Below are 24,772 nucleotides of genomic sequence, written 5' to 3' on the forward strand. Positions count from 1 at the left end.
ATTGATAGTACGTACCACCAGCCGGGCTCTTGCGGAGGGCAATTCTTCTCGCTAGACGTGTGCGCTATTTGCATGCGACCACTTCAGGCTCTCTTTTTTCATGCTATACCCAAGCCAGACTAACACAAACTGGCATAGGCCGCTCCAGGTTTCGCCATGATGCTACACAATTCTCACTAACTCTGCGGTGGCTCCATTCATTGGCGAAAGGTTGTTTTTTTTGCTGCTGTTCCGGTGGTTTGCGTTGCGCTAGAGCAGAGTTTTTTGCTTGCTACAATAATCTGACTTTTGCATTAGTTACGGAAATGATAAATAAAGAAAATATCACCCCGCGTTTGTTGGTTGGGGAGCGCTTTAGCCACGTACCGCCTGCCGCGAAGCAATCAGCGAACGGAGCGGAACGATTGCCGATGTTTTATTGGCTTCCCGTTTTGCTAGACACAGTTTATAGATCAATTTTATGTTGGTGCTATTTTTATTTCACTTTTGGTATTTTGATATTGGATATTTTTAATTCTCGTTGCCTTTTTTATGCTTTCTTGAAAGATCCTATCAACGTATAGTGTAATCAAAAAAATTAATACACTTCAATACATAGCTAGTGCAAACAGCCGCATATTCTAGACGCAAGACATCGGCGAGGCACTGGACGGCAAAGTTTCATAGGCACTAGGTGAATGGAAGCCCGGCCGTCCGGTTTTGCCCCGATGGTGGAGAGTTACATGTATAATTACACGCGGCAGGGCACATACCTTCACTACCATTACGCGCACTAGAACGGAGAGGTTGTTCGCTTCGATTTGCACCTTGTTTCTTCTCCCCCCAATGCCTACACTTCCGTCTAGTGCTGGAGAGCTCCATTATGTAGATTATGTATGCACATTCTAGGTGGTGGAAGCTCTCTGTTAGAGCCTACACTGTAGCTCCACACCTCTACGTGGAACTTGAGAGCTTTGTGAATCTAGTTTTTTCTTTCAATTCACTGTTTAGGCTTTCCGATATGTTGGAAACAGTCTCCGCACATACAGCCACACGGCAACAGCACTAGCCGTCTAGTCGGGCGTAACCTTAGCAATTGCTCTCCACAGACTTCCTCGTTTTTCGTTTCGCTGCTACTCATTCCTCATCGTTACTGTGGGCTGTTTAGCTGAGCGAACGAAGCAGCGAAGTCGTCCAACAGGCACAGCATCACTTTGTTCCCATAGCAGTATCCCCTTAGCGCCGACAGCCCCGCCGACAGTGTTGCAGTACTTATTACCTACCTTCGAGCTTTGCTTTTCAACTTCCCTTTCGCACGCTGACCTGTCAGGGAAATAGGAGAACAGCCCGCGATATGTCGGTATGCGGGTTTCGAGCGTAGTTGGTTAGTGGAATACGACATGGTAGGAGAAATAGTAACAACACGGCCCTGCTCAGAAAGGCAGCCAAATGTTACTTCCTACATTGGAACTGTTTTCCTGATTCAAGTCCAAGGTTTTGCAAATAGTATGAATTTCAGATGGTTAAGTTATCGCTGTGTGAAAATCAAGATTGCTGTCGTCCTACTTCTAATTATGGAATCATTTTCCCGCTGCCCACTGCTGTCTATTAATAAGTCTTGGTTTTTAGTTGGAACATCATCATTATGCCGTCCTTTTATGCTTAGTTGGTTAGTTTCATTTTCTCTCGCAATTCAGTGCTTGGAATCCGACTGACCTCCACAGAAACTCCACTCATTGACGTCAGTAATGAGGACTAGTTTAATTGAATGCTCAATTATCGATTGCAACATGTAGGCAACTCCGCGCACATAGACCTGGTCGTGGAAATGAAGTGAATGAAACCCTTCTGGGCCAGTCAGTCTGCTGGTAGGCCCGTTGTGTGCTAGCTGCAGCGATCTTGAATGCTCATAGTGCCATAAAAGTGGACGAGTGTTGATCGGAGACCGATCACGATGTGGTGATGCGGGCCCGCGCCATTGCACAGAAAAGACACAGCAGTAAAGGGACAAGAACACATCACGATGCATCGCTCAAACATTGCAGCCTGCAAATACTGCAAATTCATGGGAAATGAGTGAACTCGCGAACTCAACATCCACCTCTCCGTCCCCTTAAATCTTCAAACGTTCCAGTAACAGCCCCTCCTCGATTTGGTTGCGATTTTAATGCTCCGCTCGCGGCACAAACATCATCTCGCGCACGTGACGATGACGCCGATGGATGCAGCCGCCAATGACCTGAAGTGTGTGGTTGCGCGCCCGCCGATCAACGAATCAAGATAGTGCACTGGAGATGGTGCACTTTCTGGCGGTGGGCAGCCCTGACAACGCGGCCATTGTGGTTAGCTGCACATTTGAGCGAGGAAGAGAGATGCCCTTGGAGAAGGGATGCCTGAGCCTGAGCCGCGCCGGTAACAGCATCAGTACTCTCCCTTGCTGAACTGATGTGCTGGCTTGCAGCATCTACTTGTGCATTAGTAAAAGGACGGAGGGGATGTGAGGCGCACGTAGCTCAAAGGGCAAGGTTGCAATAGCGTATATTCCACGGTGCTGACGTTCGCTACTCTGTATATACACAGACACACACACAAACTCATACAGTTTCGTGTGAGGGAGTTGTTGTTGGCCTGCAAGACTCGGAACAGTCCAGAGAGTTGTCTCGCGTTGGCGGGTTGTCGTCGATGATTAAGAAGGGGTGGGAGGCAGAGGATGTATTGAGTGGAGCGTTATGTAAAACAGCGATACGGTTTGATGATCTTTGGTACAATGCTGGTGTGTGTGTGTGTGTGTGAGTGAGCGTCGTTTGGAGGAGGGACCTTCTTTGGAGGTTATTGCTAAGGCGACGCGCGGCAGTTTGGTCTTGAATATTTTGAATGCAATCCATTACCAGATGCGCTTTCCCATTCGGTTTCTTCGAGGGTCATTTGAATATTGATCAGTATCAGTCGGGGGGGCGGGCGGTGGTGATCATGTTTAGAGAGTGATCCACTGAAGCTGGGTGGATTGCGGTTTTGTACGATCGTCAGGGAGGATTCAGATTTCTTCGCAACTTGAGCTGATAGAGAGACGCAGAGCTGTAAAGGCGCAGAGCACACCAATACAGGAAATGGGTACTAATTACCCAACCGTTCAACCACCAATACGCAACAAGTGGAAGTTGATCCCCCTCGGCAGCCCTTTTACCATTGACTTTCTAGGGACTTGGAAGAAACCATTAGAGCAAGCGGAAAGGAACACTCAACAAATCTGTTGTGGCGCCATCGTGTTGCAGACACTCGTCGGCGCACTTGAAAGATGATAGTTTGCCTTTCCCTTTGCAGGCATTATTCTTTCGCGTTTTCTGCGGCTCGTCTTCGCGTTGGTGCGCCATCTCGGTGTACTGCAATTGTGTATTCATAACTTCAGTGCATACGCCCACCCACTAGAAGTGGCGGCTCGCTGCCTTTGCCTGTCAGTTACAGTTCCGTGTGCTATTCTAAGCTACAGTAAGCAAGAGGAAGCAACTGCAAGAAGCTCTTTTCCACGCTTTTCACTTCAATCGCTTCGTACTACTGGCTGGCTAGACTTCCTGTTTTGCGAAGACACACACACACACGCACACATATGTGGTGAGGTTCTGTGTTTGTTCTTCTTGCCCGCACACTATGCAACAATAGTGCATCAAGAATGTGCGCGTCTGGCGATGTTTACCAACCGCAGCTCTGCCGCCCTTAGCTTTGTGCCCTTTGCGGTCACAAAACGCCGAAGAAAAGAATCGAATAATGTTCTTGACACAAACCCCTCCCCCCCTCCACCCTTCGATACGCTCTGTCGTGTGCAACCCAATGCACGACTGCACTAGAAGACATGTATGTTCTGTTTAGTGTCGGGAGATGCAACAATGTTGCAACAATGGTCACCGATGTTGTTGAACTAAATAGATGCTATTGTGTTGATGTTGCGGTAGTAGCTTTATTTGAGCTTCCTTTTGTGGTGGACGTTCCCCGTCGAGTTTACGACTGTAGCAGTAATTGTTTTAGCCATATACAATAACGATGTGAACGCTTTTATCACATATCTTTAAGTCGTGCTGAAATACGTCAATTAATATTGTTCGTTTTTTTATTTTCTATTTTAGGTGAGTCCATCGCAGCAAAGGTTGGAGTTTTAGTAAGACTAGCGAGCGCGCTGGAGGTAACATTTAATCCGACATTTAAAGCAATACCCTTGAACTTGAGGCACTCGTAATTCAAAACGCAGTGCAAATGTTTGGCTTTTGAGTGCCAAACTGTTTGTTGTTGCGTTTGATTTCAAATCGTGCACATCCAAAGTGCACAACCAGCACTTTGAGCAGCATTCAATCAGAAACAATGTTTGAGAAGTACAGCTCCCCAATGCAATAACATTTGCCGTACGAAAATCTGCTGACAAGTGTGTTTTCCTGTGTTTAGGACATTGGAAATGAAAACAAACGAATGCATCATACTGCAGAAACAACAACCAGCACCATCGATTCTGGGAGAGGCTGCATAATCTCAACGCCGGACTTGTGGTGTAGCTGAATTGCAATTTTAGACCCCCAAAAGAAACTGATACCATGCTGCTGCATGCCTGCACATCTTGCATTTGTGTGCACACAGGAAGTGTATGGGATTAACCGGGTTAACGAACAAAAAAGCTGTTTGTTTACAGTGTGCACCGAGACGCGAATTTGAATGGTGAAATATGCTTCCTTTAACCCCCCGCGCCATTCCATTGCCGAACGGATGCAAAATGCAACTTTTTGGCGAGTTAGTAAGATGCTAAAATTGTTTGCAGATGTGGTGAGTGGCGTCGATAGTGCACCAACACTGCGCGTGAAATCAATTAACTTCTTCGCAGTGTTGCCCACTTTTCGATTAGTTCTGTGCAACGTTTTGAGATTTATTTGATTGAAATAATGATCTACTTACAAGGAGAGGATTAGAGGCTTTCAATACTGTGCTACAAATTAAATTGCTAATGTGTATGGAAACACTCCTGTGATGATTTTTATTATTTCTTCAGTCAGATGGAGTAGCTGTTTATGTAGAATATCACGTTCTAAGATCTTGTAGCACGCCCGCTTTTCTTGCATCCAACGCTACAAATGAAGATGAAGAGGTTATTTCAAAGATCTTCTACCTTCTCTCCATTTGAATTCTGAATGCGACTTACAAAAAACGCACCAATAAATACGAGCCTGCGTTGGCGTATTTGAGCGAGTAGTTTTGTCCATGTGGGAGTTCTTAAGATGCAGTCGATATGGCAAAAAAACGAGGTGCAGTTGTTTCCATAGCCAGATGACCGAAGGTTCTTACTACTTCAATCCTCTAATAGCCTTAACGTTCCACGTCCCACGTTATCGAAGGTGTAGGGGCAAACTGGAGGAGGAATCGAAGGAGTAGGAGGAGAGTTGGACGTTCTAATGATGTGCAACTCCCGTCCCGTGGAGTTTCTTGGGCGATCCAAAAAAAGCCTCATTTCCAGTTCTGAATTATGAACACTTCGCAGTCAATTAATAAAATTGGTTCAGCTACCCGATTACGCGCCCGAATGCTCTGTAAAAGGTAGGTTCGGTTCATCATTATGAATAAAGGTGCACGTAAATTAAAAGTTCAAAAATATAAGGAATAAATCATGCCGTATTCGTGCCGGCTCACTTTTCGGAGGTGGTGGTCCTTCCTTCAGAAATGAATTCTTGCTGTAACGAAAGGAAAATCTCATCTGTTTTTCGCTCTCTACCTCTCTATCGCTCTTTAATTTCCCTCTCGATCGATTATTCATCCGGGTTAGTTTGTTCGCCACAAAATCGCCTATTTTATTCCATTGTTTTTTTCCCCCGCTGCCCGCTATTCTTCTTTCAATGATGATGAAGCAAGATTTTCGATTGTTGAAAATGCATCCACCACCGCCACCAACCAGCTCCTCCTCTGTTCCATTTCATAGCAAAACGTGCGGAATGGCCAATCCAGAGAGTGTGTGTAGTGTTGCCTAGTCATGGTCGGAATAGTTCAGTTTCCGGTAGATGAAAACATGCGGCAAAGAAGAACGTTGTGTACGAACAAACATTGTATGCGGAAAAGGTTTTACTTTTTCGCGAATTTCACAACCTGTTGCTAGGTGGCTCTCGTTGATATGGTAGCCTTTTTTACCGTCGAACCAACCGGATAGTTGTCAAAAAATCAGATCCCCACACTCGAACAGAAACGCGGTCTGTGGTCTAGTGTAATCATATAATTAACCGTTGAAGTATGTCGAATATACGTACACGCTAACGATCATTGTACGATTAGGTACGGTTCGCCCATTTCAACGCGGTAAAGATTCTACTCTATCCATCGCTTCTTGCCAGTGTTTCGGTCGGTGTTTCGACGCTGCGGTTAATTTGAATTCTCTCCCCATGCTCTCCGCGCCGGACGTGGACTACTCCTATTCCGGTACGTGATCTTTGGAAGGGGTTTGAAGTCGATCGAGGCTTCAATTATCCAAACTCTTCAACGTGCTGGGCTGCCTCTTGGGCGGGGGAATTCTTGATCTAAGCTGTCCATTTCGCTTGGTTGTGTGTTGCGTCCTCTACAGCCCTCTAGTTCATCCAACCACACCTGCACTACGACATCTGCGCCTTCCAATGACTTCCAAGGTGAAGTCCATTGGTCAGCCTCATTGCCCTAGTGCTTGAGGATTTACGAAAACTATTGCACGATCTCGCTGTGAATATCCGATCTCAGATCTACGACGCTCTTGGGTAAACCATGACGACAACGTAGTAAACCACTCTGCAACGACCACGTACAGAGTGTGGACGTTAAAAGTACAGACACAGACAAGCGTCAGTTGAATATACTGTAGTATTCGTATAGGTGTACCCCCTCCAACGGTTAGCGGAACGACTCAGACATCGTAGGTAAGCTTATATGGGAGGGAGCACTAAGATTCTACACCCTTGGTGGACTCAGATATGGTATCATTGCAGGAGTTGCAAGAATTCTTTGCAGAATAAATAGCACCACTTTTTTGCAGAGTATCAACCTACCTATCCCCTTCTTTCGAATAGTACGTCATAGCTCGCTGGCGATGTGGTTGTAAAACTAGTTCGAGTTGTAATTAAAATTAAGTATTCTCATTTTTTTATTGCCACAGAGTGGTCAGCAACGAAAAAAAAACGCAGCAGAACCCATTTAAGAGGGGCTTTAAAAAGTCAATCAGCTTTACGCCTCGGTACGCGGCCTGGAAGCCTATGAACCGTGTGTGTGTGTGTCTGAGCGATGGCGAGTTAACGAGAGTTGCCTAGTTTTATGTGAGGGGGCTTTTACTTTTCTTCCCAGCTTGCTCGTAAGTGGTGGTGGGGTGTTACTGTTCAATCAATCCATAAACTTGCAGCACAGACAGCTGCACCACCAATCAAACCCACTTCCTCGCGCCCTCTGGTACTAGTTTTATTCTTTGCCACAAGCCTGATGAGGCGTCGTTGATGCTCTCCACCCTTCGGTACCTTCCAGGCGTTGTGGATCTATCTCTGCCCAGTACAAAAGAATCCGTCCACGGTTTCTCTGGCTCTTACTTGCTGTTTGGAGGAGCTCAAGCACGAGAAGAAGGGACGACGCTGGGGGAGTAGCGCAGACCTTTATCAGAGACGAATTGAAAAACCTGTTTCGAGACAGCAAAACGGCTGTGCCCTCCCTTTCGTGTATGATGGAAGAGATGTTGCCGCTCATAAAGGCAACATTCCACCTATCTCCCCGTACACACACAGAGCGCGGCGAGATCCGTTGTGGTCGTCGTAAATTGTGGCAAGACTTGTTCCGTTTCAATTCGTACCAGAGTGAAGATCTTCACCAGTACGGGGCTCTGTGCAAATGTCAAAGTTTACAGACGATCAGCTCTCATTTCAGCTCAGCCACCACGGCCAGAGCAAAAGCACCAAAACTACCTTCCCCAAAAATTGATCAACAACATTATGATCAGCTTCCGCCCTTTTCTCGATTCGCGATTATCTACGCAGATCAAAGCGATTTAGCATAAACTCGTAGCCCCATTCGCCTTGTGGAGTGGTGTCTCTGATAGTCACCTCCGTCATCGGGACGTGTAGTCCAGCGAGCCTCGGCCTCCATTACGCGAGCTGGTAGCACCATTCCGTCTTTATCTACGCTTTTCTGGCTAATGAGTTGCAAGATTTTTTGTTTGCTTCTGTGTTCTGTGTGGTACACATTTCGGTACGTATGCTTCAAGAAAAAAAGGCAACTCTTCGATCACCATTTAGATTCGCCTTTCGTCGACTTGGCCCGACAGCGCGGAAACATGGGGAGATGTGGAGAATATGTGGAACGAATAAAGAAGGTTTGAGTTTCCCCCTAGCCACACATCCTTCTTTAGGCCGACCGATTGGTGAGGAGAGGTTCCTTTTACTTTTCGTTCGATTATTTATAACTTCCTTCCTTTGCGCGTGCAGGTTTGTCGATCGAGGAAGCAGCAGAAGGGTGAAGAATGGTAGCAAAGGGGGAGCTATGCTCACCGGTCCCAAATGGTGGTGAATGGTGGAGCCGTACGAAAGTCTCTCCGAAGCCTAGATCACGAGCCTACAAGAGAGGGGCGCTAGGTTCGATTCAAGGTCAGCGCGTCCATTTTGATCGATCTTATCTGGACACACAGAGCGGAGGTCTAGAGCGGTCGCGCTGCATATGGGCAGACCTGCCCTTCGCGTGGTGTTGTACCACCAGGCCAGCGAGAGGAGGAAAGGGACAACCATTTGGAGTGGAGTTCATGTTACGTTCCGATGCCAGATCGCACTTATGTGGGCTATTGCTATTTAGTTTATGTTCAAGGTTTCACCCGTCCCTAGGGGCTTGTTTTCGATCTTCAAATCTTTGGAGCTTTGGCAGTACTAAGAACTCTTGCTACCTTTCACTATCATTCGCTACCCATGGCACTTTCGAGGACATGGAGTATAAGTCATCTAATTCTGAATTTCCCATTATGACCTCCGGAAACCTCCCAAAAGTCTTCTGTTATGTGTAAAGCTTGACAAAATCGCTACAATGTTCCTCTCACTTGACCTCTAGTGCTTTTCTTCCTGCAACAAAAGCTCTACAACACCAACCAGACGTGTCGTCTCTCTCACTTCATACATCTCTTCCTCATCGCACCAACCAAACCAAACACGTGTTTCTTCACGCCTTGGTGCATTAATGTGTTGTTTCATTTTCCGTCAAGTTCAGGGCAGTATAGCCTCCATCACGCCTAGGCTTCCTCACGGCTCACGACAAAATATGGCATCCGACGTTGATTGCCGGCTTCCGAAACGCGGCAGTTGTGCCGTGAGCGGTAGCAGCAACTTTTGCAACCATTCAATCATCCAATGTCTTGAGACGTCAGGACAAGCAGCACCAGCAGTTTGTCGATTTTTCTTTCTTCACGCTAAATTACCGATCATTTCCTTGAACACTGCCGGACTGTATCCGGATGTGTTTGTGTGGGGACAACCAACATACGTTTGATTTGTCGATTTTCCCCATGTTCACTTCCTTTTAACAAAACCCCACCGATCAAGGGGGTAGGAGATTCGTGACAGGGTTGATTAATATTGCAATATCTAAAAACGAGTCTCACAAACATTTTTGTTAAAACAATTCCAAAACACGCACAACCCAAACTGCGCACGAAACAAACAAAAAACCATTCGCCGCTGCTGTTGGTTTAATTTCGCTCTAAAAGCGCGTAATGCGATACTTACCCCCGGCGTTTTGCATTATTTAAAGTTGCATTCACCTTCACCTCGCGAACATAGCAGAGAACAAGAAGAGCGCGGCTTTTGCGGCTGTCAAAAAATTGCATTGAAACAAAAACGACTGCCCGGTTCCTCCCGGCTCCACGCAACCCCCTCTTCAATGTCATCGTCGGAACACGAGGCGTGGCACTAGCTGCACACTGCCCGGCGCATACAAACGATTCAATTAAGGATTGGGGTTTGGGGGTCTGTTGGGAGTTCGTGTTGCTTTCGCTGTTGGCTGTCTCTGCGCTCTGTGAAGCATTAGCGAGGCGAAAAATAGCGATACAACACCCAAAATTCTAACGCTACATCACGCCGTTGGTCGACACCAGGCCGTGTCAGAGTCAGTATTTTCTTATTCGCAGTTTAGGGAGGCTACCTACACCTTGTCTAAGATTCATTTCTACACGCGACATTCACCAGCAGTCAGTCAGCGCGCTCGACTAAATTCCGGTTCGTCGTTTTTGCACGAACTTCAACACGAAAATAATCAAAACAGAAACGGACGAGCTGAAATTTAAAAAGAAATAAAAAAAAACACAGCGAGTGGCGCTTTGTGCAGTGCATTCGTGTATGCAACTGTGCCAAGCGCGCGCGCGCCCTATCATGCATCCCAAATCGGTTGTTGGCTAAAAATATCCTTTTGGAAATATATCGTAGGATATTTTATTGACTACGGTGCGTTTTCTTTTGAGATCGTGCTGGCCCGGTTTTGTGCCTGTATTTTATTCAGTTTTTTTGCTAATGTCGGGGCTGGCAATTTGGTGAGACGGATTTTTTCGCACTGCCTTTTTATATAAAAAATAAACCGGCCGCCTCACCGCCTTTCCCGGTTTAATGTTCTCATTTAGTGGCCATTTTATGTGCCGCACTTTCCGCTACATAACCATCCTTCCCCGCTCATTCTTACTTCCCGTGACTGCAGTACTAAAATACAAAACGATATCACAAACACGAAAATGCAACTCAATGCTTCTCCTCCCCGTCGTCCACAGGTGGGTGGTGGTGGTGAAGAAAAGGGGGTTGTTGCTGTCTTGCCCTGTCCTGTCATTGCGCTTAGCACCAGAACACACCACCACCACCGAAGTGGCGACTGGTTTTTTTTCGTGTGTTTATTTCTTCAGCCGCGGGTGTCAATGCACTTTTGGCGATCCTAAAATGTCGTGGTGGTTTTGAAATGCGTCCTCTCCTGGTGTTTACACCACTACGCTCCACCCCGCTGTAGCTGGAATTGGAAGAAATTAAGAATCAATCAACAAGCAAACAAACACCTCATCGGTCCATGCGGGTTGTTTGGCGGATATGAAGCGCGACGACGACGGTGGGGGCTGCCTTTGGCTGCTTAGACCATTTTATTGATCATCAGCGGACACAACAGCAACATGACGAATAGAAGGAAGAGAATGTGAAGGTTGAATTCCGATTCGGGGGATGGATGAAATGCAATTTTTGAGGATTTTTTGTCTGTTTGGTCCTTCGAACCGGATTAGAAGTGTTGAAGTCGGGGCGCGCATGTAGGATGCACTTTTGGGATGCAGGAAACGTGATGTCACTTTCACGCGAACGTTCGATTATCTTCATCCAGACTTCATTCAGCGTGTCAGTGCGAGCTATCAGCTATCATAATGTTCGGTAAGTTATGGACTGTTTAACCCCTCATCATGGACAGAATTGTCTTGAGAGGCATGGATTTTTGGACAAGGCTGAAATGCTTTGAACATTCGATAATGAGGTGTGTAGGAAGTGAGAGGTCTGCCCCATGTTTCACGCAACAGTTTAATTTGCTTTGAATTGCCTTATTTGAATGTTCTTACAGACAACCAGAATGTTGTGGCATCCACTTGCAACAGATGCAGATAATTAGCCCGAACAACAATAAAACGCATTGTCCGCATGCCAGACGGTGTAGAGAACTTCATTTCTCCAGAATCAAGCACACCACATATGTCCGAGATTGCATATGCATGTCGGAGAATAATAATAATAGTAATACTGCTCCGACCACCCAAACCGCAACATAATCTTTCCATTCTGGTTGTGTTTTGTGCGCAATGACAGGACGACTGGGAAAAGAAAGAATCAATTCATCAAGCACTGAAAAATGAATCTGCGTTCTCTTGTGCTAATCTCTAAAGATCACGACGTCGATGGTGCTGCTGCTCTCTCAGGCAAACAACGCTTCGCAACAATGCTAATGTCTGTTGTTCTGTACTTTCATGTCTTAATTGCATGTTGTGCTTACATACGCGGTCGTGTTGTATTTCAATGTTACAACCTTGAAATGAATCATCGAATTACTTCATTATGCTTTCTCTCTCCCTTCGAGTTCCCGTCTCACGCCCTGTCGCGCCCTGCTCGTAAGTGCATTCAGTGCGTTCTCTCTGCTACATTGCTGCAGGAGGAGGGTTCTGGTGATTATCTTAATGTGTTTACTGGTGGAATTCGTGAACGTGTACTTCGCTTCAAGTCCTAATAATACCTCTTCAAAGAGCATTGCATTTGTCGAAAAGCCGATTCTTATCAGAAATGAGGGGGAATGCATAGCACGGCAGCGGAGAGACTATAAATACACGTGTCAACACATATGGCACAGCATTTAAAGAGACTGTAGGGTCGTCGATTTAGCGTTTGAAGCGTTTGAAAATATGTCACTCTCTGTGTCACCGCTATGAGGATCGCTTGTTGATCGCTTTAGAAAATGTCAAAATGAACCATAGCACGATAAAATGAAATACAGTAGCTTGCACATAAAGAGATACACTCTTAAGAGTAATGAAAAAGTATGTATATTGTGATTTTGATGTAACTCCCATTGAGCTTAAATCTAGAGTAACACATTCAACAAATACAAAACATAAGATAGAAACGGAAATTCGCACACGATCCTGCTCATCTGCTGCACTGTACTGCGGTAATGGCGAAGTCAGAAAACGACATTCTTGACACGCGTTAATGACACCTCAACGACCATCATTAAGCGAAGTATTTAAAAACGATTTTAAGCGTTTGAAAGCAATCAGCAATTTCGCCAGTTAATTGATTGCACTGGCGTCGCAAAATAGCGCTTCCGTGAATGCCACCACACTCTTTTGATGTGCCCGCGCGTTTCCGATGGTGTGAGGTTTGTTTGAAAAATCTATCAAAACACAAAATTCGCAACAGTAGAATGTGCGAATGTACTAGACGGATGCTGAAAATATCGCGGAAAGCAACAAAACCGTCTCCTAGCACGTCGGTTTTCAATGTCAGAAAAGCGAAATGTTTCGCGTGAGTGGATAATTTTAGCAGCCCCCTCAGGGGGGGGGTAGGAGAAGGAAAAGGACATGCCATCGGTTTTGCTGACGTCTTGCTGCCCCGTCGCTCACAGATGCATACAGCCAGATATTGTTCGTTGAAATTGTGGCTCATTTTTTTCTTTTCCTTTACAGTCAGATAGCGATCTCGGCGTTGCGTTTGTGTTAAGAAATTATCCAACCAGAAACGACGGATAGAACAGACAGGTTAGGGTCGATCCTGTAGGATTGTTTTTCTCATAATGATGCATTAAAAGCGCGTTGCGTTTCGAGTTGTATTTACGAGCCCCAAAACTGGCCACTTTTGTTAATTATATGACGCCCCATAAGACTCGACAGGGTTGCAAAATTTGGTTTTTATGTTCATCAGCACCAACCGACTCGGCCACTTTCCGTTTCTGTGGTCGCTTCGGATCATCGACGTCTGATCATCATCCTAGTAGAGTTGGAGGGGTCCATTTTTTCGCACGTTTATGCAAAATAGATGTTGAATCTATAAACTGCACGTTCGCTTTCTTTCAACTTTCTAATTTTGCCCGTGGTCACCGTTTGGTCACATTTTATTGCTTAGTTTTTGGTGTGCCTATTTGTGTTTATGATAAAAATGGCATTCGTCATAATGGTCATAAATTTGCGAATCAACATTCACGACACGAGGGAAAAGGATTTACTACAGGCCAGGTACGCCAGAAGTTTCCGGACATGCTTTTTTATGTGTGCTCGAGAGACTATGCAAATATTTACGATTGCACCGATTAAAACAACCAATGTGAAACGATGTTTCATCATCAATGTGCACAAACATTGTACGCAGATCAGCCAACAAAGATCGCATTCAAGGACAAACGCTCGCCTGATAGGGCGAAACGCAGCGTACATCATATATGACATGATCAACTTACGGCTTTCGCTATAAAAGGAAACCTAAATTAGCGTGACGAAAGTCGTCGGCTCTGGTGGACTTTGACTTTGCGAAAGTAGTAGCCTGCCGTCTGTGTGCGGTCGGCATTCACCAGAACTGGACTGCACGCCGCTATATTGCTCAAGTTCGTCGTCTAGCGTCTATCGCCTAGATGGGGCCCCATATCATCAAACAGTGATCGTGACGACTTCAGGCTTCTCGGCAGCGCCTCAAAAATGTCAATCAGAAGTACGCGTGCGCTTACACACGCGAGCAGGAGGAGATCGATACACTTACGGATAAGCGTGATGAAGTTGGCGGACCGGTTCCTCCGTGTGCGCAAGTCGCTCATTAAGCCTCAGTTGCAACATTGCAGCAACACCACCGCCATTGCAAGACACATTCGTTACCAAGGGTCTTCGAGAGGTCTATGTGTTGGTCAGTTCCTGTGCGCGAAAGAACCCGCCACGGACATAAATCGATTAGTCTTCTTGGGACAGAGCAGGCAGTACCTGCGATGGATTGGTGTTGAGATCTAAATTAACGTCTTGCAAGATCTCGAGCGACCGGTCCTAAAGTAAGCCTTGTCTGCCTTGCTCGTCTAAGTAACTCTTGGGACACTTCTTTGGGCATGAGTCAATGTACATCTGAAATCTTGAAGTTTTTGAAAGAGACACTTTTCCATAAACTTCTTGGACATTAGCAGCACACACTGTCGGAATGTTAAAAATAGCTCACCACGTACTTATGACTTCCGCTGACTGCATTTCACCACCGATAGACCACCGTTGTAAAGGAGAAGAAAGACACACTACCACGATCATGACAGGATCTCCTCACCCGCGTCCCCCGATCCCGGCGATCAAGTCACGATCAAGTGCAATTCCACAGCGAAACTGCAATGCGCCCCCGGGACTTGCTCGAACAGGGAACTGACCTCACTCACACTGCCCTTCAAATGAAATGCTCCCAAAATACACCCATCCCCTGACCTCGTAACTCCATCCGGCCGAAAGTGCGCGCACACGACGGACGACGGGGGGTGGTTCAAGTGAATTCCCAAAGTGTGTGTGTGTGTGTGCAATTCGCGTATCAAATTGCACTCGGTGGGTTCGTGGCATGCTTTCATGACGCACGAATGTAATTTAGTGCACGTTCATATGCGTACGTTCGTGGGTTCTGTGTTGGTGCGCCCAGATCTCCCAGACTTCAGAGTTTCCGAACCCCCTAGTTCCATTCAGTAAAATGATTTCTTCTATTGCCGCGCTATGAGGGCAGCCTGCCACCATATTCAAGTCGGTCCGGATGTACATGACGGTACGGGAAACCTACCGCACGAAGAGCACAAATGTCTGATTATGTGTGTCTCTGTGTGTGTGTGTGAGTCTGTGTAGGCAAGAATACTTCTTGCGATCGTGCGTCTATCTCCCGCACGATGGCAACATCGTACTCTCTTCACCCTCCTCCATCCATCCATATCGCCGCGAGCCCCGCGAGTGCATTCTGGCGCAAGCGACAAGAGTCAAGGACGCACAGTGCCCTCATGGGCCCTCGTCGATGATGATGGTGGGGTGGCGTTACTATACACTCTCGAGTTCTCTTGCGCATGTTCGAGAGTGAGTGCACTTACCATTTCACTTTCCACTTAAGCACAATCTGCTCAATCGTAGCCGTTGTAGCCGTGGCTGGTGTGCCCCTTCCTACAGGGGGGAGAGACGCGATGTTGTTCTACGCCCATCTGAACAGACATCCACGACAGAGAGCAGAGAACGCTAGCTAGCAGCGGCAATTTTTGCTTCTATTCTCTACCCTCCTCCTCCAATATATACTGCGTGCCACGGCTCTAGCAACAGCAAAGGAAAGTCACTGTTGCACCACCCTTCACTCTCCCGTTTTAATGTGGACTGACGTCGCTGCTCCTGCTGTAACGATGATAAATTGCATAGCGGGCCACTGCTGTGTGTGGTGTGTGCGGAGCAGCAGCAGCAGCTTGTGGGTTGCAGATTACCGTGGCGCAGTACTAGAGGCGGATGCGGTCGTGTCCTGTCTGGTCTATCTTTTTCTTTGCCGGGCTGAGAGAGACAGAGAGATGCAAGTAGATGAAACCGCGCAACAAACGTGGGGAGCGTGAGTTTGCACAGTGCAATCAAGTGTGACAAGAGCTGTTAATAATAACAAGCCGCCGCGATGAGTTAAAACCGCTCGTGGATGGTGCAGAAGATTTTGCATACGCAGAATAGCGAATGAAGTCGTTACTTCGGGTCGTGGTTGGAGTGGACCGTTTTTCGGGATTCTTTTATTTTGCAGGACATCATAAAGGGTTCGTTGCTTGCACTCCACTTCCTTTTGGTTCTAAATTAATTCAATACAATTTCGTCGTAAACATTTTACAACCTACTGGAAGGGAGAGAGGATGTTTTATGTCCTTCTCAATCATGATAGATTTTGTCAGCAATTTTCCAAAAGCGCCAACAATCTACTGGAGTTCTTCCTCTCCAACATTGAAGGAATCTTATTCCCAATAACCAATGACGATGATAATGATGCCGCTGATGATGCTGATGGTACATGAATGGTGTAGAACCTCCATCACAAAATCTTCTTGTGTGTGGTGGTGGTGGTAGTAGTACACGCACATTTGCGCACATTTTTATTGCCCTAAAGATGTTCCGGAAGAAGAACTCGCTTGCTGCTCCGAAAGGGAGGCTGCTACTCTCCTACGACTCTTCGCTGAGGGACGGGTTTGTTCCAAAGATAGCAGGACCCATTTTTACACACCCCAAACGGTTTGTCATCCACTCTTCGCCATCGCTGGTGATGGTGAAGAAGAACTCCAAAACGCTCCGATCCTAGGAAGAAGTCGTCGACAGTCAGGCGTCGTGTGAAAGATCATTCCGCTCTCCCCGCCTGGGAGTCCGTGTCCCGTTTCCAGAAGTCCAGAGAGATATTCGTAGTTAAAAACGACTTCTGGTGTGCTTCGTCATGTACTGCCTCTGGTAACTCTGTGCGTGTCTGTGTATATGTCCCCAAGTGCTCCAACACACTACGGATGGGAATCGTATCTATCTTTAGCTGTGCATCTATCAACCACCGCTGGCCCCTTTTTTTGCCTCCTCAAACCCCTCCTGAGGGTTGTCACATTTTATTCGCCCGCACGGGGACCAGACGGAGGCCCCCGGGAAGGGGGCGAACTATAAGTGCACACGAGAAACCCAGTAACTTACTTGCGTGTTGCGTGAAAACCCGCATGTGTTGTACACACCACACAAGCGCACTTGCACGACCGACGGTTGGGGTGCAGTTCTTTTGCGTTGTGTTTGTACAACGACCACGACGACGACGACGCTGCGTTAGCGATCGATAATTCTTTGTTTTATACGCTCTTCCCTTCCCATTTGCCCCACAGTGCAATGGTTATCTTGGCACACACAAACACTCACTGGTGGTGGGTTGCTTTCGTTCGGTGGTTCGTTTGTCTTCACTTTCTTCTGGCCACGATGATGAGATGGGCACAGGGAGGGGGAAGGTGGGCCTTATGGACGCGATGGTAGCCGAAGGGAACGCACATCTTCATCGTGCTCATATAAACATTTTTTCCACTTTTATTCTTCCTCTCCCCTGGCTCACTCCCCCTTGCTCCAAGAAGCTCTGCTGGTGCTGGTGCTACACCACCCCGACCTATGACAGTAATTTTTCGAGTCGGGCAGGACCGTGTGTACATATTTTCAACGCTTTTTTCGTTCGTCCGTGTGTGTGTGTTTATGTATGTTTGCTTTTTTTTATTTCGAGAGGGTGGCGTACCCGGGTGCAACCAGAGAATATGGGACTCGTTTTTACCATACCAACACCAATACACACATGAATGGGGTTGGGGGTACTGAAAGGTTGAATTGGGGGTTTTATTATTTTTCTTCCATTTATGCTCTCCCCGGCTGGCTGCTGTACGGTGATGGAGGGCGCCATGATCCCGGATGAATGTGTACACAAAAACACACACAAACAGAGCCACAAAGAACATAACAGAACATACAAAAGGTGTGTAGTTGCATTCCCTTGCCATCTTTCCATCGGAACACCCTCGCAAATGCCCTTCGGATGGTTGGCGGCTGCTGATGTGCCACTTAACCAGGGTGGTATTATTAGTTTCGTACGACATCAAACCAGCAGCGAATATGTACGGGAATGGCATGGGAAGAGTGTGTCGTCGTTGTAGTATTTTCGACGTGTTGTCTTTATTGCTGACGCTAAAATTGAACGCGAGATGAACCATAAAGGGGGCCGATGATGCAGTTAAATGGCTTCAGCATGGCTGTACAAACTACTGCATTCATGCCTCGTTACCGATGCTACCATGTGTGTGTGTGCATTCCACAGCTTTCGGTAGCTAGAGTTGTTAATTGCAGCCGTTTTTGGGGGGCGACTAATTTGTGACTTGTGTAAGGATGGATTAAATCATCTGAAATAGGTCAGCTAATGATGACTAATGGACCTGATTATGGCTCTTTGGGAGCTGATTTTTTGTTTTCCTCTATTCCACTGCACGAATCGACGAAGGTGAGCAGCAAACCACCAACCTCTCTTCATCTCCGGAAGAACCGGTTGAGCTGTGGCTGCTACTCCAATCTCCAAAAACCCCCCAATGTCACGAAACGGTAGCAGTTTGGAGTTGGACATTAAATTATACAATAAATGCTCTCCCACACACAAACACACCAGAACAAATGTCTCTCTCACACACGTACGGTTCTGTTTAGAAAGTTTTATTTCTGCAACATTGTTGGCGTTGGAGGGAAGAATTTCCGGATGCTGTTTAATAATACCTTCGCCCAGCGTGCGATGGCGTTTATGGTAGCGAAATTAATCGCTTACCTCCTAGGGTTCTGAGTTCGGGATTCTGGTTACCACACAACAGACCTGAGGGAATTTGGTTGGCTGAAGAAGATCAGGCTCCTGGTAAGATTTCCGTTCGGTGACTCAACCTGCATGGTGGTAAATGACCGCAGATGCACTCGATGGATTTATTAGACATGAATGTAAGGTACCGGGAACCAGGAGAACAAAAACCAGTTCAGTACACACACACCGCAAAACCTGTTCGACTTGAAGATCTTCAATTTCTAGAGCCTCTCTCTCCAATGAGATCTTTGTGGTGAGTTGGGTTAACACCTTCATTTGAAGATCTCCAATTCTAGACGTCCGTCCACCCTATTACGTACACAATCACAAATCGTTCCACACAGCTTCATCATTTCGCCAAAAAGGAGTGCGAAAGCCAAACGATAATCTGTTGGTGAATCCCAGCGCATCCTTGCGGGCATACATCATACTGTGTGTGGAACCTCTGCTTCAGGGCGGCAGATATCAATGCTGGAAATGAGTTGTGTGTTCCGTGTGTTCCGTGTTTTGTGTGCTGGAAATAAATGAGCGTAATAAAATAACTCATCGGCATCGTAAATGCTTGTCGTAGCGATTATACATACACCATCCCGTCTTACGAACTCCTCGAGCTTGGAATGAGCGCACCCAGCAAGGGGTGGATGTTTTGGCATTTGCGTGTATTTGCCTGGTAAATTCTCTGGAAAAGGATCATCTCCAGAGTCGATTCCTGTTTTTGTTGTTTTTTTCTTTGCTCCCCCACTTCTTGCTCATCGTTCAACGTTCGATGAGCTGCAAATTAGTACGTTGAGATGTGTCACATTACGTACCGGGCGAGCCGGGTATCCGAAGGATTAACTTACCACACTTTGAGTGTGTTGGACATTGTCACATGTGCGGGATCGATGGACGTTGGGGAGCCCATAAATATGAAGATTATCAGTTTTGAAGGGTAAGCCACCGATCTGATCAATGCGCAAGATTCAGCAAAAGACATCCACGGCAGGTCTTACTGGATGTTTGTGATGAATTGTTGGAGAACATTGCGTACTTGCTGGTTGAACTTGCTTGAGAGGAATTGCGGGCTGCGCACATCTTTATTCTGAGAAGTAAGCGTCATACCATCAATCCGTCTATCGTTACTCGCCCACACCACGCTGGCTAATGCATTTGGCAGTTTCTATTGCATTATTTACAATCCCTCTCCCCATGGAACGCGTGTGCATTAGATTATTTCCCTGTTGTGTGATCGTGTGTCGGAGGTCGTCGATCTACGTCGTACGACCACAGACTGACCGGCTGACGTCATGGGTAATCTAACCTTTCGATATATTATCAAACGGCACTCTCTGTACTTCACTCTCTCTTTCTCTGTCAGTAAAACAGAGAGAGAGTCTCTCTCACAGATGCACAACTAGAACGCAATTGCCACTTGCAGAGGGCAAGCTTCTAGCAGCTAGTGACGCAGCCAAGTGGCACAGGGGCACGATTACATGATCCTCGCGTTGGCGGAGACATTCCACTGTCTCTGTTCACCTTCAAAAGTTGAAAACCCTGATCAACACAACACAGCGGCTCCTCTAGTTGTCTGATAAGCACGTCATTGCGGTGCAAATGATGAATGGCTCCCAGGCTCTGTATGCCAGTTTCTCGAGACCTTCGAGGATCGCTAGTGCGGAGTTGGTTGGAACTGGAATAGGAATAAAGTTGTCCAGAGATATCCGGCTAGAGATTCTCGTTCTTCCAGATCATTCCGAAAGGGGAACGTCAGCAGAATCTCTTCGGTAGCGGTAATTCCTACGAAATCAAATCTGCATATGCGAATGGCAGTATCCACGCAGCGTCGAAAATATCCCGCAAATAGCTCACGCAATCAACAACATTGCTCTCTCTTTTTCTCTCTTTTTAGGGTAAATCTCATTTTTCTTTTTGTAATTCAATTTTCAAGGTAACGCACATGCATAACTAACTCAAACTCTGGTCAGCGTCCTTTGGGTGGCGTTTTAAGGGTTTTCGGGTAGCTGTCGGTTTCAAAACATCTCATCTTTATTTAGGCACTAGTACACGCGTACAATTTAATGTTCCCCTCGTCCAGGAAGGAATCTTCCCGCACGGCACGACATGGCAATGAACCTTGTCAAGGAAACTAGAAGTAGAGTGGTGAAGTAGAGGAGTCCCAAGACCCGAGCATCACTTCCGTGAGGCGCGTTGCGGACGACCACACATTGGGACGATCGATCGATTAGTAATTCAGATCGGCGACTCTTTTTTTTTCGGGTGGTTCTGTTTTATCTTTACTCTCCAAAAGGAATTTCGCCTGCTTTGGCAAATATAGCGATCGGGCGTCGGGCGATGGTTTTTGGATCGTCAAGCTGCTTAGTGAGATAAGCAGCAGCAGCAGCAGCACTCTACCGACACAAAACACGATGCGTCTTAAAGGTTCTGGATGTGTTTTGGTTTTATTGTGTTGCTGCTTCTTCCAAAAGAGCCGTTCTAGCTGTTCATTATACCTCCCGATGTTCCCGATGCAAGCGATAAAGCACCCAGTGTGAGTGGAGCTGCAGCAGAGCAGTCGTGTGTGCCCCGATGCGCACACGCAACACACTCCCAGTGGCGTCGGACGGCGGCATGGCACGGCACGGCACGGATGTGTAAAATTAACGGCCCCCAAAAGTGAAAGGTTCTTGTGTCTTGCTGCTTGCTGCCTGTGCGTTCTGTGCCTTTTGGGTGGAGATTTATGGAAGATTTTTAATTCCCGCCTGCCTCCTGCGTGAGGTCGCTCTTTCTCCCTAGAAACACAGACACAGAATGCGCGCAGCGTGACGTTTTCGGTGGTTCGGTTGTTGCCAAAATTTTAGAATGTTTGTTTCTTTCACTGTATGATCCTTTTCTTTTTTATTTTCTTTTGTTGGTTCCTCTGCACAAACATTCGAGCGCGTGATTAGCTGGAACGACACACTGCTGGCTGCGTGTGTGTTGTCTTAGCGCGCAAAAGAAGTGCATTTTTTCGCGGAATGCAACAACCGCGACGACACATTTATATCTCTTGAGCCAACAAAAAAAAAGAAGAAGCCAGATCTTCCCTTTGGGTCTGAGCCATGCTTTTAAGACTCTTCCTCCTCCTCCTCCTCCTCGGTTCTCTAGAGATCCGGCGAACCCGATTGTGGTGGTGGTGTGATGTTGCATTCTTTTATTGCCCGGTTTGCCATAATTCATTCGCCGCATGTGCAGCGGCAACTTCTTACTGCTCTGTGTCTGTGCATTTCTGCAACATTGCTGTGTCTGGGTCCTTTTCTAATGCTTCCAGCATTCTGGTTACGGGTAATCTTTCTCTCACACCTCCCTAAACTGTGTCTTTCCCTCGCTTCTTTGCCGTCTTGAGCAACGGTGACAGACGACAAAATTGCACTCCAATGTTTAAAATCACGGCCCCGCTTCTCTAGGTCGAACGGTCACAAGGTGCGCGTAGGTGTCATTAATTTGGTGTAAAACTGTGGCTCCAAATCCATGTTACCGTGTCGGGCGGGCTGGTGAGTATGTGTGCGAAAGATGGCCACTTCCTAGTCGTGCCGACGCGTGACACATCGCGCGCCACAAACGCGACCGAATTCCAGCCCAATCCATCGGCACCATCGGCGGGCACCACCACCACGACCACACCCGACCTTTACACGTCAGCGGCTGAAAGATATATATGTACGATTGCGTTTATAATTAATTGGATCTGCTTCTGCATCGCCAGAATTTTCGGTGGCATAAAATCTCTGCATACTGCAGGGGTCCACAGGAAGGATCCCGCGTGTGTTCCGATGGGGGGGGGAGTACCTTTGAATCCAAAACGGGGAGTTACGGCTCAAAATCTGCTCCAAAAATCAGTGCAAAAGAGGAGTTTGGTTTAAAAATAATAATAATGCACCTCAAATGCACTCCGACACATAGACCTGGGGAGAGAGAGAGAGTCAGAGAGAACCCGTTTTAATAATGCACAACCCGTCAAACTGACACAATAAATACATCTGCGCATGATATAATGAGATTTCGCTTCTTTGCATCTCACATTTCCTTACCGACCCACCGAAACCCGGTTTGTCGTCTGGCTTAATTTATTTCATCGCAAGGATTACATTTTGCTGGTACACCTCTCCCACTCCACTGGCGTGTAAATGCAATTTTCTGCATTCGCATATTGTCAGTAGTAATAAACGTATAATAAACCACTAAAGCGCCCCCGTCGTCCTCGACAAACTCACACACTCACACACACACACACTCCCAAAGCGGTTGACGCGGTTCTTGAATTTCCGAAAACTGTCACGCATTTCTGCAATGACGATGGATGATGATGATGGTGGTCGTGGTGTGCCGTGGTAGCGGATTGAGGTTGATCCCCCCTTGGCACCACAGGAACGCACCGTGACAGCAGAAACGAGTTCAAGAGCAACCATTTTTCGAGGGTAATTAAAGCATTTTTTTGTTTGTTTGCTTGGTGTTCGGTTGCGCTGTTGTTGGGGCGTGATCTTTGTGGTTTCCATGCGTCATCATCAAAATGCGTGCCAGTTTTCTTATCGTGCCCGTGGGGCCAGAAGATTGCACTTGCAAGATATCCAAAAACCGCATCACGAGCGCATCGTGCAGCCACATTGTGTGTGTGCTTTAATGCAGCATTGTTGCGTGGCAACATGTTCGCGTGCTAATCGCTTTTATGCAGCTCCAAGTCATCTCCACACCAGCGTTAAATGTTGGATAGATGTGTATAAGAGTTTGAATGTTTAAATTGCGCACTTCAATACCATCAGATAGCGCGCGCATGGCTTCAAGCATAAAAATAACTAATTCGGCTCCTTTATCTCCTTCTTTCTTCCTCTCTTTGATCCAGGCCGTGAAGATTTGTCCCCGTCGAGCAGTCTGAACGGCTACACCGGCGATGGCAGCGAGGCGAAAAAGCAGAAGAAAGGCCCAACGCCGCGGCAGCAGGAGGAGCTCTGCCTCGTGTGCGGTGACCGGGCGAGCGGCTACCACTACAACGCACTTACCTGCGAAGGCTGCAAAGGTAAGTCCCCATCAGACAATGTGAAAAAAAGTGTCAGATCACTCGCATCGCACCCAAACACACACTAACGACACTAAATTCAATGCATTTGCACAGGTTTCTTCCGGCGCAGCGTCACCAAGAACGCGGTCTACTGCTGCAAGTTTGGGCACGCGTGCGAGATGGACATGTACATGCGGCGCAAATGCCAGGAGTGCCGGCTGAAGAAGTGTCTCGCGGTCGGCATGCGGCCGGAGTGCGTCGTGCCGGAGAATCAGTGCGCCATCAAGCGGAAGGAGAAGAAGGCGCAGAAGGAGAAGGACAAGGTGCCGCCGAACCCGTCGACCACCACCGTGAGTACAACGAACAGCAGCAGCTACAAGTCGGAGCTGCTGCCGGTGCTGATGAAGTGTGAATCACCGCCCACCGCCGCGATACCGGTAAGTCTAAAGAGTGGAAGAGAGAGAGAGAGAGAGAGAGATAAAGGCTCCTTTAATAATGCCACGTCAAATTGCCTCCTTTGCAGCTACTGCCGGAGAAGCTGTTGAACGAAAACCGACAAAGAAACATACCTCTGCTGACGGCGAACCAGATGGCCGTCATCTACAAACTGATCTGGTACCAGGATGGCTACGAGCAACCGTCGGAGGAAGATCTCAAGAGGATAATGATTGTAAGTAACCAAGAGATTGGCCCTACCCAGGTGGCTTGAAGTAGTCAAAATAACGCACAATACTCTTCTCTCCATCTTAGAACTCACCCAACGAGGAGGAAGATCCCCACGAAATCCACTTCCGGCACATAACGGAAATCACCATCCTCACAGTACAACTAATCGTCGAGTTCGCGAAGGGACTGCCAGCATTTACCAAGATCCCGCAGGAGGATCAGATAACGTTACTAAAGGTAAGTATGCATACACACACAG

The 24,772-nt window shown here is 47.0% G+C and overlaps 1 protein-coding gene across 10 annotated transcripts in view; it reads left to right on the plus strand.

Annotated features, from left to right (window-relative positions):
- The window catches only part of LOC120958849 (ecdysone receptor), a 187,400-nt gene that overhangs the window by 156,786 nt on the left and 5,842 nt on the right, over positions 1 to 24,772 (plus strand). For all 10 annotated transcript variants that reach the window (XM_040381904.2, XM_049610026.1, XM_040381903.2 and 7 more), the window contains 4 exons: positions 23,692 to 23,865; positions 23,962 to 24,284; positions 24,371 to 24,517; positions 24,598 to 24,750. In XM_040381904.2, coding sequence (XP_040237838.2) covers positions 23,692 to 23,865; positions 23,962 to 24,284; positions 24,371 to 24,517; positions 24,598 to 24,750 — 797 coding nt within the window. The remainder of the gene's footprint in view (positions 1 to 23,691; positions 23,866 to 23,961; positions 24,285 to 24,370; positions 24,518 to 24,597; positions 24,751 to 24,772) is intronic.

Source organism: Anopheles coluzzii, chromosome 3, assembly GCF_943734685.1.
Source record: "Anopheles coluzzii chromosome 3, AcolN3, whole genome shotgun sequence".
Classification (NCBI taxonomy): domain Eukaryota; kingdom Metazoa; phylum Arthropoda; class Insecta; order Diptera; family Culicidae; genus Anopheles; species Anopheles coluzzii.